Below are 21,166 nucleotides of genomic sequence, written 5' to 3' on the forward strand. Positions count from 1 at the left end.
GAAATGCCACTCGGGACAGGGTGTCCCCTGGGAAAGGGAGGCGCCCCTCCGAGATGGCACTACAAAGGGCATGGCGTGGTGGCTATGCACAGGGACTAAGTGGGCTTCACCTTGTACTAGTTCTGGGGCTCCTGCAAGGAATTTCACTTCTCTGTGCTGTCTGCCAAAGGCAGCAAAATGTGCACAGGGGTACCAGGTGGACAGATCACATTGTAAATGTAACCCCAAAACACAACTTCAGACTCAGTCTGAACCTAAGCCAACTGTCTGGATTTGGGGGAAGCATCACCCTTAGAGCGGGATGTTGACAAATGCAGCCTATAGGAGTTGAGGCTGAACATCAAAGACAGGTGCCGGGAAGTTAACGACCAGGGGAGAAGAGAAAATTCACTTACCTGTCCATTGCAAAGCCATCTTACGATCCACACCATGCAGGTGTTTATCTGTATTTCTGTCTAAGGCCTGCAGGTCAATCTGTTTTATCCTTTGATAATGTGAGGTGACCCTAAACTCATTGGAAAACCTTCCGCTTTCCTTCAGGAGTGGTCTGTGTCCTCCACTATTTGTAACAGAAGCAACTGTGGTAAAAATCGAGAAAAGGTGGAAGGCTTTACCTACACCTTACAAACACCCAAAACCTGCAGCCATTTCCAGAATCTTTGATATTTCTATTGTTTTTCGCTTTTAAAGGCTTAGGTTTTTCATGATGTTGCTTTCCAGCAACTGGAACTTCACGCCCAGTAAAAGTGACAGAAGTTCTGGTTTTTCGGCATTGCCCAGCACGTTCTGTTCTGGGTGCTGGTCGTATGGGATTGTCCAGTTTGTGTAAATTCATCAAGCTGTATACTTGTGAATGCATACAAAAAGTTTTATACACATGCACACACATATAAGTACACACACACGCCAATTGGCAGTTTCCACAAAAAGAAGGTAGTGGCAACGGCGAGGCATGGTCCAAGGACGCCATGGGAGAAAAAGCCCTGGTTCTCCCTCACCCCTTCAGTTACAGCCATAGTACACAGGACGGTTAAGCACAGGGAGCCCAAGAGCCCAAGAATCCCGGGTTCGAATCCCAGCTCCTGTTTTAGTAGCTGTGTGATCTCATGCAAACTTCCGTGGCCTCGTCGGCCACTAGGTGATCAGCAGTACCCCTCCTAGGGAGTCGTCAGTCCCAGGCGTACAGCAGCTAGAAGCAGGTGGACATGCTGCGGGGCTGCCTAAGTGTTAGCTGCTCCACGATGCATAGGAGCATTGCTTTCACCTCTGGAGACTTCTGTAAGTCTCCCTTACATCTTATTTTTTGGCCTATCTACTTCCTCGTGGGGAAATTCAAGGGTACAGGAGAGGGTAAGCATACTCCTCAGACAGAGAATATTATTCCCATCCATCAGTTTATTTGGACAGAACCTTCCCACACCTCTTATCTGCCTCCAGCCTACCCTTGCAATGTGCCCAATGGACAATCAGCTATTTGTATGAGCTCCTGGAAATCATAAACTGTATGCTATATGTGCATTTTTAATCGACATTACAAGCATGGTAGTAAAGAACTGAATTTGTTTAAGCTTGGTTTCACAGAGTAACACGTTTTCAGTCCCATCCACATTGCTGCATGTCCTTTCAAGGCTGCGGCTTCTAACTGCTGGGGGTTATGCGATGCCCTCTCTTTTCCCAATCACTCCTTCAGTGCACTCACAGTATCTCCAAATGTTCTGGTGTAACAACAAGGCTGCATGAAGCATCTGTGTCCTTGGACAGAGGCCACTTCTTTTCTATGGGATTGCTGGGTCATAGAGAAGACTGTTTAATTTAGCTAAAAACTGTCATTTTTGTCCCCAAAATAGCACAATCACTCTATGGAATGGCGACACCAGACCATTTCATTGTAACAACATTCTCAGTGAGGTAGATATTGTTATTCCTGAGCTGTATGGATGAGGAAACAAGAGACTTTTCCTTGGCCACGCAACTAGTACACAGAACTTCATTGAGAACACCCCGCCCGAGGCAAAGCCTGTCTGCATCCCACCAGGAACAGCCGTTCAGGAACGTGTCACCTCGTTCACACCATTCCAGTCTGGCCCATCACATTACCTCGCGCATGCTCATAATGTTCATGCCCACACTCATAAGGTTTAAAAAGTCCTTTGCTTCTTTCAGGACCCAGATGAAAACCTACAAGCTTCAGGAAGACTTTTCTGACTGTGGCCACAGAGGTCCTTTGGTTTGAAATTAATGCAGCTTGGATATGTTGACCAAACAATTGATTATTGTTTCTGCATTATTTCTTTCCCAATTACATTATATTCTTAAAGGTAAGAACTAAATCCTACAAGCTATAGTCCTCTATGCCTACCACACAGCTGAGTACATACCAGACATTCAAACATAAGGAGAACTGGACACACTTTTAACAATGCAGACATTCTACCTCAACCCCTTATTTTACATGAGGGAAAAAAAAATCTTAGAGAAGTTAAATAATGATTACCTGATATCCATAATAAGAATAATCATAATTTAAAGGATAGCTACAATTTTTTGGTTATCATTAAGTGCCTTGGAGCTTCCCTGATAGCTCAGTTGGTAAAGAATCCGCCTGCAATACAGGAGACCTGGATTTGATCCCTGAGTTGGGAAGATTCCCTGGAGAAGGGAAAGGCTACCCACTCTAGTATTCTGGCCTGGAGAATTCCATGGACTGTATAGTTCAAGGGGTTGCAAAGAGCTGGACACGATGGAGCGACTTTCACTTAAGTCCCTACCTGTGCAGTAAAAACTTTTTATACATTCTCCCATTTAATCCTCAAAACAATCCCATGAGATGGATACTATTTTGTTCTCAGATAAAGAAACTGAGGCTTTCTTAGGGTAATTAAGTAACCGCCCCAATGTCATAGCTATTAAGTTTCAGATATGAGATCAACACCTATTTTAGCCAGGACCAAAAGTTCATAGACAGCTGATGTACAAACAAAAGCTATAAACTGCCTCAAAATTTTCTATCAGCAATGTACTACCCCTAAAATCTTTTGTAAAAGCAAACAAAAAGTTTACGTTGTAACGACATTTTATATAACTAAAATATTCCCAGAATAATTATGGCAACCAATCTTCCCAGCCCCTTCCCCATCTTTCTATTAATATCTCCTTAAATATAGTAACAAGTATTACAGCCTCCAAAAAAGCAGAAATTATCCTTTAACACTTGAAACTCTTGGGACTAGGAAGGTGTTAATTACCATCCAAAAATTCAATCCATAATAAGGCTCTAAAATGTAGATATTCAATACTTTAAAGCCTATCCCCTTAGTGCTTAAAAAAAAAAAAAAAAACTATTTCTTTTGTTATTAAAGAAAGAAACACAATATCATGATTTCCATGGCTTTTATTCTACATCATGTTTGCAACTATGAACCCTGGTCAATGCAGCCTTTTGCCCCCTCCAAACAATGGGTTTCTAAGGTCCCAGAGACATTTACTCTTCAGAGAGATAAAAATGAAAAAAAGGATCAATCCTAAAAGGTTTATATTAGTGAGAAAAGAAGACGGTCTGCTCTGAGATAGCTCAGGGCTGATTTTCCCAGCAGGAGAGCCCAGGTTTTATAAACCTTATTCTCATTAGAAAAAGGTAGAGAAATCGCTGAGAATTAGTATAAAGGATTTTCAAGCCCTGTGGCATACTGAAGTGATGTATCTTAGAATCATATGCAGGGTTTTGGTTAGCTGGAATATCTGTCCATTTAGGGAGGTTTTTTTTTTTTTTTTTTTTTTTTTTTAAGAGGATAGAATATTACAACGCTTTCTGGTTTTGAAATTTATTAGGTGCTATGCCCACCACTACCTATTGTCACATGCTCAAAATTTCAATACGAGCTCTATGAACCTATTTATTCTGGACCAGCAAAGCTTCCAGTGAAAAATGACAGTTCATCTAGAATAAATCTTCATCATCCTTTTGTGCTCAAATGCCAGGAGATTTGAAAGCTAATCCTCTGTACACTCTCGTGTTCTTTTCTGTCCACCTCCTGCCTCCCCAGATCGTGTCCCTGATGCTCCCATATCAAACTGATTTTTATTTAACAGAATTCTTTACCAGCTCCACAAATAACTGTTCAGTGGTCTTTGAACTATTATTCCTGCTGCCTGTTTTCTTCTTTGTTCATTTACTGTGTGAAGGGTTCATACTGGGGGATAGACAGGTGAGCATATTCTCCAAATGAAATATATTTTAGAAATTCCCAGTGGACAAGTTTAGCCAATCAGAGGTACATTACTTACCTTTGATTTCTCCTTCACTCTTTAACTCTTATTCAAATAAAACAGATTTAAGAGCTTGTTTTCCTATACTCAAAGCACTTTCAAAAGCTTTCAAAGACTAAGATTAAAAAATTCAGGCTAAAAAAAAAAAAAAAAAAGCCAACTCCCTGAGTAGAAAATGAGCCTCTTGTTTCTGGTTCATATTTTCCCCCACAGCTTTAAAGTAATTCTGTTTAAAAAATTAACATCCATTGAAGACACTGATAAAAGACCGCCCACAAATAATGCTTTGGAATTCATGAGGAAAGATGCTGTTTCTAGAGGAATTTTAGGACTGAGAAATGTCATTCAAAAATCTCAGACTAAATGGGAAAGTATCTAGCTATAAAAAGCCTTGATGAAAAAGAAACATAATTCCTTAATTTGGTTAAGAGACTATTTAATAAACTCTCATTTAATAGAGGGCTTCCCTTGTTGCTCACCTGGTAAAGAATTCACCTGCAATGCAGGAGACCTGGGTTTGATCCATGGGTTGGAAAGATCCCCTGGAGAAGGGAAAGGCTACCCACTCCAGTATTCTGTCGTGGGGAATACCATGGACTATACAGTCTATGGGATCACAGACAGACACGACAGAGTGACTTTCACTTTACAGGCTTCCCAGGCGGCGCTAGTGGTAAAGAACCTGCCTGCCAGTGCAGGAGATATAAAAGATGTAGGTTCGATCCCTGGGTTGGGAAGATCCCTTGGAAAAGGAAATGGCAACCCACTCTAGTATTCCTGCCTGGAGAATCCCATGGACCGAGAAGCCTGGCAGGCTACAGTCCATAGGGTAACAAAGAGTCTGACACGACTAAAGCGACGTTGCATGCACACGCATTTCATAGAAGAGAGAACCTTGAGCCATGGGGGCTCAGTGTTACATGGCAGCCCACAGACACAAATGGATTATAACAAAGCCTAATGCACATCCCACTCAAGGATATTCTTCCTCACCACTCCATACTGCTAATGGGAAGTCAAGTATCTCTGCTTGATCACACTTCTCCCCAGACTGCAATGCTGACTCAACAGAATCCATATTCTCAAAAACTTTAATAGCTGGTTTACTCTAAGTTATTACTGACCCCAGAATCCGCCAGGTTTTTTTTTTTATAACAACTCAGGTTACTGAGTTGAACAAATGCAGTGTAGCGTCTAAGCACCAATGTGCTTATAATGAAAGGTCACTGGCCACACTAATGCACATTTCCATTTTATATTCATTGCCCAAGTAACCAATCCACATGGCAAATGTGTTTCCCCTCATCAGTTCCTAAGGTTAGAAAAAAATTTTAGGCCTTTCTTAAATTTCTAGTACTGCAGTATTTGGCGGAAGAAAGGATTTGACCTTTAAAGCCTATTTGTGAATATTGGCTGAACCTATTCACACAGCACATCAAGGCACCAGACATCTTCTTTTTAGCAGTTTAATGAGATCTTCTTAGAGTGTATCTAGAAAAAAAAGCCATGATTCTCACTTAAGACAAAACAGAACAACAAAGACTCAATAGAAGAAACCTAATTTACAGTATAACAGACAACACTTAGCATGGTGAGGCACAGTAGTATTTCTGAAAATTCCACAGCAGAATGAAACAAACATAGGAAAAAAGAAAGAAGAAGAACAAAAGCATGTGCCAAGTTGGATCCTTAACACACCATTGACCAAGAGAAACATGCTGGGTATAACAGGGGTTATGCTTAACCTCAGGATGTTTTACTGCCTCGTTGATGAAAACTCTTAGGCTGGGGCTGAGAAGGACCTGGTGTTCTCTGAACTAGGCTTAGCAAGATTCACCTCTTACATGATGAAACCATCCAACTTATTCAGAGCTAGTTTATTTTTCTCCCCTCACAAACTTTCATGACTTCATCATAAGGATCCTGAGTCAAACTGAGTTGTTTAGAACTTGGGAGCGGGGAGGAGACACCCCAGGTACTAACTAAATGTCACAAAATGCTATGACATTTGGGGGCCACTTCCAAATATTTCCACATAGGCAATGTAATATTATCTATTGATTAAAAATTATATGCGAATCACTGACTCCCCCAGGGTGGTCAACTAGCATTATATCAGAGGTATCCATGTCTCAGTCACACCAGTGTACACGTGTGCTCATACTGAAATGGGTTTTCATTGCTGAAATCAAAATCAGTGGTCCCCTGGTCAATATAGTGGATGTTAGAAACAGGCTTTCATTGTTGACACTAGTGGTCTTTAAGGTAAGTGGCCTGGCAAAGTCAGTTTACAGATACTCTCTACCCTTGCATGAACAGAGCCTAAGAATCTACGAAGGTCTGTAAATTGGACCTTGAGGTCTGGCACCGAGGCCCCGCTGTGCCACGGCCTTATGTTCAGCAGATGGGGTAGAGGGCTCCAGTGAATGATGCCCACCATAGAAATGAGAGCATCCTGTCTCCAGAGAGCTGTCAGTTCATCCACGTTAAGTGGAACCTTCCAAAGAGATCAGCTGGAGCACCTAAAAGGCTTGAGCGTAGAGCCCTTCACCGAGTTTACAGGACAGGCTGCAGAGACATTCTGTGCCTGTTTGCCAGTAAATGTCTCTTTAATAAAAGTCTGTGTGCAGCAGAACAGACTTGCGACTTACTGAGGCTGTGTAGGAAGAGCAAATCCTTGCTCAAAACCTCAGCCACTTTTCTGTAGACCATCAGAGCTGAACATGACGAAACTGGCTTGAGCTATTCTCAACAAATATATCATATGCAGAACTGCTCTACTAGAGCCCAGGTACACCAGCTGGGGAGCATTTTCAGGAATTTTACAAGCTGGTTGTTAAAAACAGCCATTATTGTTGATTAAAACTATCTAAACTTCCAATGAAATACATTATATTGAAAATAAAGATAAGAGATACCCAAACGGTTCACTTCCTAATTATTTTGCTATATTTTCACGTGGAAGTATGTCAATTGTGTCTGGATATAACAGAGCTCTATGGGGCACCTCTGTCCAGCCCTGTGGTCACCTTTGTCACACGGCTGCTTGAAACTGGCCGTGGGGGGAGTGTTTACAACCACGGAAACCAGCTGGTGCTACCTAGCAGGGTTTTGCTGGTTTCCAGGTCTGATGGTTCGACAATACAACTCCTTTGATGTGGACGGTCTTCAATCAGTAGAGAAGACCTTGCCTCCTCTAAGACCATGAGAGGCACCAGCATAAGCAAAGGCCCACAGCCCCCTTCTCCTCACAGGGACCACTCCGCCATGCACCATGCGACAGGCACACTCACTTTTGAAGCAGCGGGGTCCACTAGTCTCTGGCGATGTCGGGCTGAGTTGAAATGACTCTTCGGAGGCTGCCCTTCCTGACAGGGAATGGAAGATGGGGATGAACGAGGTGGGAGAGGAGAAGGCGGGGCGTGGGATGATGGGGAAATGGTCAGAAAAGGGAAAGGGACAGCATTTAACAGCACTGTACACGTCTCTTTCAGCTAAAATCCAGCAATAAAAACACACGACACAGCTCCCCCCCCCCCCCGCCCCGCCACCTCGCCCACAAAGGTGCATGCCATGTGCAAGTCATTTTATTAAAAACAGCCCTGCCTATGCATGTGTGTGATGTCATAAACACAGGCCAGTATCACATTTCCCACCAAGTGTGCATTTTCCTATTACCTGATACTGTCTCTAATTATATCAAGGATATTAAGGAAAACTGAAGCATGATTTCACTGAACATGAAATCATTCTTCCTAGAGTAGCAGAACACATTCTTAAACCTGTCACTCACGTGGTTAACACCAAAAAGATACAGAAATTACAATCTTTCCCCAAACATGAAAACTCTCTTGGCTTAGAAGTTCCTCTCTTCGTCATCCTGGCAGAATTCCTGGTATCTGGCAGCCACCAAAAGCTCTATCCCTGAATGCAATTAAGCTTTATTGGCTCAGAGATTGAGAATTAAGTTTATAACCTAACCTGTGTAGAAGGGTGGTCTTTTCCTTAGATCAACCCTTGTAAACACACACACACGTGACAAATGGACCACAGAGAAAGACTTAACACCTCCCACTGCTCATTCCATGTCAAACACACACACCAAAAGAAACCCAAGCAACTGTACTTTAAAGGAAAAGTTTGGAATAGGGGCCCCCATGGGGGGCATGGAATAGAGTTTCACTTTTCCATCTTCCAAAGCTGGGCAACAGTAGACAAGAATTTAAGAAGTAAGCACAATCCACTGTGGGCAGAGACTTCAGGGACAGGGAGATGAAAGCCACAGAGAGATGGTCTGTAAACCCCTGGAAGTAAAGCCCCTGGTCCAAGTGAGCCTCTCCACAGGGAGTGAAGTATCTGTCAGATGAGTGTTAGCATCTGCTCACAGAGGAGGGTGAAAAGACCTTCTACAGTAGTAAAAATACAGGCTCTGTATTACCATACTTGAGAATTCTTTTCTTTCTTTCTTCCAAGAATAACAGTGCTATTACTTTAAAGACATGGATCAATCACACCCAGTTGAATTGCCAACCATCACTGCTTTGGCATCCAAAGCGTAACGCTTACCTTTCAAAAAGGAAATGTCATAAGTAGCAGATTGCAAGTCAGGATTATGTTTTTCCTACTAACTGCCCTGCCAACATGCATTCTTTCCCTACCCTCTTCCGGAAAAAAAAATGCAAGGCAATAGTTTTAAGTCTTAGTTGACCTAGAAAAGATACCAAAAGCTTTGACAGCAGAAATTGTTCTCATTAAGTCCCTGAATATTTGGAAAAACAAACAAACAAAAATTGAGTATGACTTTCTATTCAATAGAAGCAATAGATTTTACATGAGAAATAGTATTTTTTTAAATCACAGATTATTTATTTAACCAGAAGTCTCCTTTATATTTAATGGTTTATCAGAAAGTGATTTTAAGGCATTTTCTCCTTAAAAAAGTTACCAGATGAAAATAAATAATTATCCTCATTAATATATCTATAGAATTATCTGCCCTTATCAAGCTCCCTGTGGAATGATTATAACTGATTTAAGAGTTCCAGTATGCAGTGCCAGGCTCCCACTCATCAGGAAAAAAAAAGTTAATCTTGGCATTAAATACACAGTTACAGTCAATGTGCAAATTAACTAAATCCTAAGCCTGTAGTTTATTGCTCTTCTCCTGACTTCAAGGTGAAAATGTTATTTTTTTTTTTAATTAGCTAATTGCACCATAAACTCAGCAGGGGGCAGATGCTGATATTAAACTGAGAACCTCAATCTTAAACTCCCAGTTACTGAAAGGCTGGTTTAAAGAGCACAAGCACACCCTTCAAGGGGAATGGAGGGGGCCAGTGTGTTTTTAAAACCTGGTCTCCATTTCGTCTCATTTATTCTCAGGTACACTGACTCTGTTACAATAGTCTGCCTGTGGTGAACAAATAGGCCTATGAGATAATCAATATATTTACACAGATTCCAGTAATACATCTTTTTATCTTTTTCATAATACATCTTAATAGAAACCAAAGAACAGCCTGGAGTATTAATGTCATTTTAATGAACTGCATATGGAACAGAAATAAGGGAATTCTGAACAGCTCACAGCAAGGTTTTCTCCATATGACTCATGTTTTAACCTAATCTTAATTTTCAAAAACAGTCACACTGTATTCTATTGTTGACAAAAAAGTTGGTGGTGGTCAGTGGCTCATGTATTGAGTTACTAAGGCTTTGTAGAAAGGTAGCCATAGCTATGCACTAGACAGGAACCTTTGAGAAGAACTCAATTCATTACAGACTGGACATGCTGCTTTCTTCACTTTCAGTTCAGTTCAGTTCAGTCACTCAGTTGTGTCCGACTCTTTGCGACCCCATGAATCGCAGCATGCCAGGCCTCCCTGTCCATCACCAACTCCCGGAGTTTACTCAAACTCATGTCCATTGAGTCAGTGATGCCATCCAGCCATCTCATCCTCTGTTGTCCCCTTCTCCTCCTGCCCCCAATCCCTCCCAGCATCAGAGTCTTTTCCAGTGAGTCAACTCTTCACATGAGGTGGTCAAAGTATTGGAGTTTCAGCTTCAGCATTAGTCCTTCCAATGAACACCCAGGACGGATCTCCTTTAGGATGGACTGGTTGGATCTCCTTGCAGTACAAGGGACTCTCAAGAGTCTTCTCCAACACCACAGTTCAAAAGCATCAATTCTTCAACGCTCAGCTTTCTTCACAGTCCAACTCTCACATCCATACATGACCACTGGAAAAACCATAGCCTTGACTAGATGGACCTTTGTTAGCAAAGTAATCTCTCTGTTTTTTAATATGCTATCTAGGTTGGTCATAACTTTCCTTCCAAGGAGTAAGTGTCTTTTAATTTTATGGCTGCAATCACCATCTGCAGTGATTTTGGAGCCCCAAAAAATAAAGTCTGACACTGTTTCCACTGTTTCCCCATCTATTTCCCATGAAGTGATGGGACCAGATGCTATGATCTTCGTTTTCTGAATGTTGAGCTTTAAGCCAACTTTTTCACTCTCCTCTTTCACTTTCATTAATAGGCTTTTTAGTTCTTCCTCACTTTCTGCCATAAGGGTGGTGTCATCTGCATATCTGAGGTTATTGATATTTCTTCCAGCAGTCTTGCTTAGGGAGACCTTAATTTAAAAGTTTTCCTTTCTTATTTTAAGCCAGATTCCTACATCCAAGACAGGTACAAACAACATATATCTTAGCAAAGTCAACTTCATGAGTTCAATTATGAAATATTATATATTCTTTAAATAGGAAACAGGGCTCTCAAAAATAGGATGTCATGAAACCAACATCCTTACACAGCATATTCATTTGTATAGCTGGCTGTGTTCAAGAGAAACGTTAAATTCTATCACTCAGGCCAACATTAAAGACAAAATTTGTGCCTTTATTTTCTTTTCCTAAATTCTTGGTCCCAAGAATCCACTTCTCCTCTTAAAAGATAGACTTTGGTCTCCGGTATCTGTCATTCCAGGCTGAGACTTCAGTCTCTTGGTACCCTTTACCTCCTGGCTAATGTCATCAACATCAGCAAAATAACAGATTGGACCTTGGATCCAAAGGGACTCTCAACTGAATGACTTATTTACATATGTAAACAGAGGCTCTTTGCTGCCAGGGTAGGGGGCCAAGGAGGAGGGTTGGATTCCTCACCAGTAGTTTCTAGAAACAGAAGTGTCTTCTCTCACTTAGGTCCACTTACTAAATCATTTTGCTGTGATAACCACCACTAATTAAAGTAGCAGCCCTCAGTTATGTAAATAAACTATTGAAAGATGACTAAAGAAGTGTTTACATGTGCATTTTCTGGAAACTTAATGAGACATCTATCAGCTCCATACTAAATGCTTTCATCAAGGCTTCTCCTGTTAAGTCATTTTAGAAATATAAACATCCCTGAACACTGCAAACTATACTTTTAGAGAAATTATTGTTCCCTAAACATTACAGATCTGATGGGGTAGTACTTAGCCTAATTTGCATCACATAAACAAATTTACAAGAATGCTCTGTGGAAAACAGTATATCAGGCGTGAAATAATGGGTGCCCAATGAATTCAGTGGCTGACATCAGATTATTTAAACACCTAACTCTTTAAATCAGGTATAAGTTACTCTATCTCAAAATTAGAGCCACAGGGAAAATTTAAAACTAAATGTATGTATAATTTTGGCATTATTTTTTAAAGAAATATCTCATTAGACATCTCCAGCCTAGATATTTCATCATAAGGAAAAAAAGAAAAAGAAGAAATATCACACAATTGCTGCAAGGGCTCCTAGAGGACTTCTTAAAAATCCATTCAAAGGAGTTTTAATTCTGAAAAAAATCACATGCACTCTTGTATAAGAATAAGCACTTTCACACAACCCTGAGACATCCTTTGGTTTGAATAAATATATTCCACTTTCAATCAAAGTTCTTACTCAACATTATACTTAAGTGTGTACAACAAAGCTACTGCAAACAGGTCCTGGTAAAGGCACGTCAATAAAGCAATCTAGGACCCTGCAGTCAAAAACTCTATGCAAATACATCGATTGGAAGAATTCGCAAGCTCGGAGATCTAGCAATTACCAGGTGTATCAAAATAGGGATCAGAAACCCAAATGAACATGGAAGAAATGGGCTATATATTTTCGATGATGATATCATAGGCTTCTAAAACCCGTGGAACTAATCTCACAGTAATTTATGAAAACCTCCTATGAAAGAGGAGTTATGAAATAGTTATGAAAACTATTCATGACCCTGTAAAGATGAAAGTACATCATTTTTTCTTGTCTCCTTACAAACCCAAGTTTTTCAAGTTGGCTCAAGAGGAGAGTCACCAAAACAGGACAGGGGAAGTGACACCTGCAACTATGGAAGCAAACCCAGAGACTTTCTCACTTCTCACTGTGATGTTCATTGAGAAAGATAGTTTGCATCATGAAATTATGCCTCCAAATACCACCAGCAGTATGCTCTACTTTCTGATCTAGTTTAACTCTTTTTTAAACAAATGCTGGTCTCTACTACTAAGTCTACTGATTTGACTTGCAGTTAGAACAAAAGGAAACAGAACAGAACAAAGCAGTTAAGACCCTGCCCTTCCACTGCAGGGGCTCAGGTTTGATGCCTGGTCTAGGAACTAAGATCCCTGCATGACATGTGGCCAAAAAACAAACAAAAACTGTCATGAGGTAGGCATCACCTAGTAACTCCTTACAAAGGCTTTAGACTGTGTCCCAGACTTTAGTCATTTATTTTTCCCCCCATATCCACAAACAATGTATACTATTACATCTGCTAAATATATGATACTACTCATTTCTTAATTGTTTTCTTTAAAAAGATGACTCTGGTTTTTAAAAACTTATATATTCAAATTTTAATGAAGGCCTAAGTAATAGCATCTTGAAATCATGGCTTGGTTGTGCTAGTTATTTTTTTTTTTTTTTTCCCTAGTATATATTAAGAAGAAAAGGACTTCCCAGTTGATGCAGTGGTAAAGAATCCACCTGGCAATGCAGGAGACACAGGAAACATGGGTTTAATTCCTGGTTCAGGAAGATCCCCTGGAGGAGGAAAGGGCACCTCACTCCAGTATTCTTGCCTGGGAAATTCCATGGACAGAGGAGCTTGGAGCTACACTTCATGGGGTCACAAAGGGTTGGACATGACTGAGCATACAAACATTAAGAAAAATACATTAAACATCATATAAAGCACCTGTGTGCTGATAGAATCCTCTCTGCACACCCGTGGAGTCCATGACACCTGGAGTTGCAGCTCATGGAAGTGAGAGGCCAGGTGCTGCAGTGTTTGTGGGGGAGGGACTGGTCACCATTTATGACTCTGCTATGACATCTCCCCTACCTCTATAACTGCCTACCCTGAGATGTCAAACAGGGACTGCAAACTCACAAGTCCCTGACCCAATTCTGGACCTCTGTCCCCCAAGTCTATCATCCTCAGTGTTCCTAATCCCCAGGAAAGGGCACCACCACTCACCCAATGACCTAGGCATCACCGGTCATCCCATCCTTAAACTCAGTTCCCACGGGCCAAACATCAACCCCACCACCCGTCTCCAATCCAGCAAATCCTCCTGGTGTTAACTGCAGAATGCATCTCAAATTCAAGCCTTCTGACCATCATCAATCTCTTCCAAGTCATTTCTCTGTATTTGGTTCCTAGGGCTGCTGTGACAAAATTCCACAAACAGGGTGGCTTAAACAACAAGATTCTACCATCTTACAGTTCTAGAAGCTAGAAACCTAAAATCAAGGTGTCAGCAAGGCTGGTTTCTCCTGAGGGCGGTGAGGGGAGGCTTTGTTCCAGCCTCTCTCCTTGGCTCTAGACTGCCATCTTCGTCCCATGTCTCTTAACTTTTCCTTTCTGTGCATCTGTCGCTACATCCAAATATCTCCTTAACTATAAGGACATTAGTTATACTGGATTAGAGATCTTGCAAAAAATTCTTGCTAACTTGATCACTGACTGCAAAGACCCTATGTCCAAATAAGGACACATTCTCAAAAAGAGAATGTTTTTCTCTTCTAAGTCTTCTAAGACTTCAACATATCTGTGGGGGAGATGCAATTCAACCCAATAACACCATCCAACTCATCCATATACCAGCATTAAACTCCTATCTGTGTTCTGCTACTTTGGGCCTCTGACGAGTCTGTCCTCCCAATAGCAGACAAAGCCACCCTAATAAAATATATAAATAATATCACTATCTTCCAAATTCCCCATACCTTTTCTTTCCCGTCACCCCAAGTCCTTCTGGATCCTATAAAGCAGCAGGCAACCCACCCTGCATGTTTTCTGAATTCCAGGGGCTCTCCCTCACTCACTGCAGCCACACTGGTCTTTGTGCTATTCCTAGAGCCCTCCAAGCCCCTTCCCAGCTCAGGGTCCTGGAGATGCCCTTCACTGAAAAAAAACTCCTTTTTTTTTTTTTTTTAAATTTTTGCAAATTATAGCCTACTCACTCAATTCTGCAAACTTCACCTATCCCCTCTTCTAAGGGGACCCACCACTCTGTCAACTACACCTTGGCACTTGCCATCTACCTCTACAAGGAGTTAAATCACGTGCTGCTGCAGCTGCTGATTTTCAACACCCCAGGAAAGAAGCTCAGAGTGGAGATCAGAAATGAGGTACTCTATGCTCAGGGAGGGCTTGCCTGGTGACTCAGGTAGTAAAGAATCCACCTGCAGTGAAGGAGACCTGGGTTGGGAAGAAGGTTCTCTGGAGGAGGGCGTGGCAACCCACTCCGGTATTCTTACCTGAAGAATCCCCACGCACAGAGGAGCCTGGTGGGCTACAGTCCCTGGGGTCGCAGAGAGTTGGACATGACTGAGCAACTGAGCATGCGAGCAGGTGTTCAGGGAAGAACTGGCAGGACAGGTCTTCCACTAGTTAGATACTTTAAGGGGCCAGTTATGAGCCCATTTCTTGTATCGCCTTGTATCTGGAAAAGCACTAAAATCGTTCATGGTGATGACTGCTGTTTGTGACTAGCAGAAACCTGAAAAAAATATGTGCTTGATTGCATGTATTCCCCCTTCACCAAAATCACTTATACGCTGATCTCCCACCTGCCTCTTTGGAGCAGGTTCTCAGAGCTATCTGAGGTGCCAACTCTCAGGCTGAGGCCCTCATTCTGCCTCAAATAAAAATGAACTCGCAACTCTCACGTTGTGTATTTTTTTAAGTCAACAACTCCCTTTCCCTGTCCTCCTTTACTTCATAACAGTTATTACTGCTTGACTGTAACTTGTATGTGTTTGTCTTTTTTTCTGTAAGCTCTGTGATGCCAGGAACTTTGTCTTAATAGTTCTGCCCCTTGGTAGATGCTGGATAAATAATTTTAAATAATTATCAAAATGACAAATGAAGCACATGTATTTAAATGAAGCATCGGCTCACCCATACCCCGTGTTTCAGTCAGAGTTTCTGCAGGAAACAGAGGGCACCCTCAGAGGAGGTGGTCTGAGAAAATTCTGACACAGGAATTACTTACGGGGAGGGTTCCTTTACCTCCCCTAGGTCAGAAGACAAAAGGGAGAACGCTGCTTCCAGAACCTGGAAAGGAGAGCTGGGTGTGGAGGGTCATCTGCAGAAGAGCATCCCTCCAGAGAACAGTGACTTCCATCACTTTTTCTATGTCTGCCTCCTTTCCTCCAATCACTGCTCCTCCCCTGGGCCAAATCGAACCAGACACCCCAAAGCCAGAAGGGAGATGCAGGTATCCCCCTAAGTAGGGGGATAGAGGTAGAGAGAGAGCGAGAAAGGAGCAGGGAGGATGGAGATGAAGAGAGGGGATGAGAGGAAGAGAAGTGGGGGACAGGAAGGGAGAGAGGGAGGTGCAAACTCATTGGAGGCCAAAGAAAAGACAAAAGCTTCCCACTGCATCTCAGAGCACAAGCTACCAGCTGCACCCACAGGGGCAGCTTCCCTTCTCGCTCTGCTCCTTGCCAAGTTCCAGTTTATTCCCCAGCACGTGTGGTTCCGCCTTCAAACCAGCCCTGGCTGTACCTAACCTGGGCTGTGCGTTAGCTCTGGGCACGCTGGACACGCCCCTCTGAAGTCACATGGTACCTATCTTCTCTGGCTTTCGTTTCCCAGAAATGCTGAAAGGGTGAACTAGATATTATCTGTGAAGCACCACATATCTAATGACGGGGATTTTTCTTTTGTCAAGGTTTCACATTAATGTAATTTTGGTAGGTCTGCAGTGTCAAATCAAAAGAAAACCCTGGGATTGGATTTCTGATGAAATTCTTGCTTTGAATTCAAATTTACTTCCCAACCCTGGCACATTTCCATTTGCCTTTTAAAGTTATTCCACATTAGGAAAGTAGAAAAGCTAGTCTGCGTCTAATCCGCTACGATTCCAAGGAGAAGGGTGTTCTGGCACTCTCTGAGGGGTAGTGGGAAAAGACAAGCTGGGGGCTGGTCTCCTCCCCGTCAGTCACTCAGCCTCCCTGGACCAGCATCCCCATCTGTAACGAGGCATGATGCATCTGAAAGCTTGAAATTCCAAGACCTTCTCTGAAAGTTAGCCCTATGTTGTAAAGATCGAAAATATCCAGGACATCCTGTTTTAAAAACAAGTGAATTCACTTACTGGCATCATGTCATAGTTCAGATTTCTTTCAGACTTCATAATGTGTGTGTTTTGGGAATCACAGTACTGACCTGCTAGTTAGAGAATGTTTATATTTACTGCCATTCATAGAGAAATGTTTGGGTCTGAGACTGTATTATATCTGTCAACGATCCTTTGTTAGAGCATTTCAGAACATTACATATTGATTCAAATTAATGAATTTTGTGTCGAAGACCAGTTAACATATTCTACCAGTGACAATAAGTTTATGGATGTAATTACTGACTTGAGCTCCAAAAACACAGCACAATTATGCTGCAGCACATATGTCAACCCACTTAAGTCACTTCATTTAGAAAAAAAAAAATTTAATGATATCACATGCCATACTTTTTTTAATGAGAAAAATTACAAGATACCTAAATTAAGAGGACCAATTTTCCACAGGGAAATCTGGGGGGGTGGAATTTAAAGGTAAACCAATTTTCTGAAGGCAAAATAAAATTTTCAACTCAGCTCTGAGTTGCACCCAAAGCGAATTATTGCCAGCAAGTAATATGGTTCTGATAATTAGGCTTGATTGGGATTTAAATTAAGCCGAGGGAAGCACTAGACTCCTCAAAGGCATTTTGATTTGTTTCATCTGTTCTAGAAGCCATGGGGAGAATGGTCAGGGGCCCAGGAAGGGGGAAGCAGCAACCTGGCTTTGTAGATGTAGGTAGGAGAGAGTTTAACTGCTGTCTCTCCCCCTCATCTCGTCGCTGCTTATCGCAGTGAGAGAGATTAAATGCCTACATAGATAGCCGATCATAATGACAACACTGAACAGCCGATGTAACACTGCTAACCCGTAACACAATGACAAGCCTGTGTTTTGTTTTGTTTTGTTTTGTTTAAACCTTAAGATGAATCACTATAAATTCTTGGGGGACAGTATATGGATGAAAGTTTATCTTGTCGCTCTCATTAATAAGGTCCTGGATGCTTAGAAAACATGAACTTTTTAAACAAGTTCAAAAAAAGCAAGAGCCTCATGTTCAGGTTACATTGCTGTAATTCCATTTATTGAACTCTTGAACCCAAACCCACTTTTATCTGGAGAATGTAAAATATTGAATTTTGGTTTCTCCACTGGAGTTTCCACATATTAGGCTTTGCCCTTTCAGGGTACATAGCAAGTGTGGAAGGCACCCAAGCACGCTGGAAAAGTTTCCCCAAGAGCCGCAGATGTGTGCATTTATAAAATGGGCATAACAGCTGCCTCCACAAGACTGAAGTCTTCAGACTATGCAACAGTTTTCCAAAGGGTATCTGTATCTTGCCATCTATTTTTATCAAATTCAAAGATAACTGAAAAGTAGTGCTACTAACGAGTGAACTATGTGCAGCCACTGGTTTTGGGGAAGTCGGGTGAAAGCTTGTCACCGAGTGCAATATCACATGAAATGATGATGTAAGGGCAAGTGGAAGAACATCTGATGGGGACAGGATGGCCCCTGAGCTTCTCATACTCTTCAGAGTGAACGGCAGCAGCGGCGGTAGGAAGAAGGCTGCCCTGCTGTGTAAGGGAAGCCAGGACATGAGTGCGACTGCAAGTCACAATTATCTCTTAGAATTGTACTAATAGAGCAGTAAGGTTTTGGTTTTAGTAGGTATTTACACATCCTTTATGAAACATCTCAGCATACCTGAGGTCACAGAACTTAAAAAGCCAAAGTGATAAATCAGCGCTACCTTCAATACATGGTTCAATATATTTTATTGATGGATTACAACCAGTGAGAGATCCTTTGGGGTAGTGGATAAAAGGAAACTACGACCAATCTGCTCAGATTTGAATTTCAACTTCACGTCTTACAAGCTCTGTGATGTCAGCCACACACATTTCAAACCTCTGTATACCTTTATTTTCTCATTTGTAAAATGGGGTTAGTAAGAATGCCCACTTCATAAAGCTGTTAGGAGGATGAAAGCAGTTAATTTATGTAATATGCAAGAGAATTAGGTGACAGGAAGTGCCCCATATAACTGTTAACTATTTAAAAATGTATAGTCACAAAAATATTTCCTCTCCTCTAAGGACCTTGCAATTTGATATAGACAGTAAAATATGTTATCCTGGTTTTCTGTTGTTGCAAAAGAAGACAAGTTCACACTTAGAGAAATGTTGTTCTTAATGGAAATCCCAGAGGACCCCTGATTCCTCTAGGAGTGCCTCAGATTACATATTTTTTTCAAGATTAAGTATTAAGGCCTGCGAGGTCAGTGGCTCAGTCATGTCTGACTCTGAGTCCCCATGGACTGTCGTCTGCTAGGCTGCTCTGTCCATGGGATTCTTCAGGCAAGAATACTGGAGTGAGTTGCCATTTCCTCTTTCAGGAGATCTTCCCAACACAGGGATCAAACCAGGGTCTCCTGTGTCTACTGTACTGGCAGGTGGATTTTTTTAACCACTGAGCCACCTGGGAAGCCCTAAGTATTAAGGAGTTAAAGACAGAAGCCTTACAATGTTTCTTTAAATATCTGTTTCAGCTGCATAAGATTAGCACATTTTCCTTGGCAAGGAGCACCTTTTCCTTCTTCTGCTGGAGTATTTTTTCGTCAGCAGCCTTTCTTGTTTTTCTTCCCAAAAGCTTCCTCTGCTTCTTTCTGTCGTCTGCCGGCATTCTCCCCCGGCTTCAGCACTTCCCTCCTACCACTTCCCATCCTCTCACTTCAAAAAAAACAACTTTGTTCATTGATTGTTTAGCATGTTTCCTTCCTATTTTGCATTCCCCTGGGCGACTGGGACAATCAGAGTGGAAGTACCCTGACAGCATGGGAAAGTCACTGGGTCACCAGGGGTGGACAGGGCTTGTGCAACGCAGTCAGGATACACGATGTAACGGGCAGCAAAACACAGCCCCAGGTCTGCGGGTCAGCGACGCGGCCTTCTGCTGCTCTGTAGCCACTGCTCAGCCACTTTCAGAGGTTAGTCTAGGATTTGCCTTGGAATGCAGGAACTGATAGCACCTATTGTATGCTTCTGTTAAAGGTGATTTCTTTCTGTGCAGACAGGGGATCTGAGTCATTGCTGATCCCACAAAGCCTGGAACTCTGGGGTCTAGGCTCTCCGGCTGTGTTCATTCACAAATGCTCAAAATTCTCACACAATCAACTACATGGAGTTTAAAACCGGAAGCAAAGTGGGTGGATGTTAGATGTGCAATAAATAAGCAATTCCTGAGAGCCAGCTTGATACGGTTAATAACTAATATCTATTGTTTTCCCATTCCAGGCATATGCTGAATTTGGGGGGGAATTTCTGCACCTTCATGTTCATTTCAGTGTCATTTACAATTGCTAAGACATGGAAAAAATCCCAGTGTCTACCAATGGATAAATGGATAAAGAAAATGTGATATATATCTACAATGGAATACTATTCAGCCATAAAATGGAAATCTTACCATCCATGATAACATAGATGGAGCTGGAAGGCATTATGCTAACTAAAATAGGACAGAGAAAGACAAATACTGTATAATCTCACTTCCATGTGGAATCTAAAAAATGGAACTTGTAGAAACAGAACAGCTTGGTGGCTGCCAGTGGCAGAGCGTGAGGGGGTAGGCAAAATGGGTGAAGGTGGTCAGATGTGCTGATTTCCAGCTGTAAATCAGTCCTGGGCATATAATGCACAGCATGGTGACCACAGTTAATAACAGTGTACTAAATATTTGCAAGTGGCTAAGACTTTATTTTTCTGGGCTCCAAAATCACTGCAGATGGTGACTGCAGCCATGAAATTAAAAGATGCTTGGCTCAGAGGGTAAAGCATCTGCCTGCAATGCAGGAGACCTGGGTTCAATCCCTGGGTCAGGAAGATCCCCTGGAGAAGGAAATGGTAACCCACGCCAGTACTCTTGCCTGGAAAATCACATGGAGGGAGGAGCCTGGTAGACTACAGTCCATGGGATCGCAAAGAGTCAGACATGACTGAGCGACTTCACTTTCACTTTCTTTCACTTACTCCTTGGAAGGAAAGTTATGATCAACCCAGATAGCATATTCAAAACCAGAGACATTACTTTGCCAACAAAGGTCTGTCTAGTCAAGGCTATGGTTTTTCCAGTGGTCACGTATGGATGTGAGAGTTGGACTGTGAAGAAAGCTAAGCGCCGAAGAATTGATGCTTTTGAACTGTGGTTTTGGAGAAGACTCTTGAGAGTCCCTTGGACTGCAAGGATACCCAACCAGTCCATTCTAAAGGAGATCAGCCCTTGGATTTCTTTG

The 21,166-nt window shown here is 42.0% G+C and overlaps 1 protein-coding gene across 7 annotated transcripts in view; it reads right to left on the bottom strand.

Moving 5' to 3' along the window:
• The window catches only part of MAST4 (microtubule associated serine/threonine kinase family member 4), a 619,741-nt gene that overhangs the window by 321,506 nt on the left and 277,069 nt on the right, over positions 1-21,166 (bottom strand). For 4 of the 7 annotated variants that reach the window (XM_027519961.1, XM_027519964.1, XM_027519960.1 and 1 more), the window contains one exon: positions 7,560-7,634. The exons of the other annotated variants lie outside the window; for them this stretch is intronic. In XM_027519961.1, the coding sequence (XP_027375762.1) occupies positions 7,560-7,634 (75 nt within the window). The remainder of the gene's footprint in view (positions 1-7,559; positions 7,635-21,166) is intronic. 7 annotated transcript variants of the gene reach the window in all.

This window comes from Bos indicus x Bos taurus, chromosome 20 (genome assembly GCF_003369695.1).
Source record: "Bos indicus x Bos taurus breed Angus x Brahman F1 hybrid chromosome 20, Bos_hybrid_MaternalHap_v2.0, whole genome shotgun sequence".
NCBI lineage: Eukaryota > Metazoa > Chordata > Mammalia > Artiodactyla > Bovidae > Bos > Bos indicus x Bos taurus.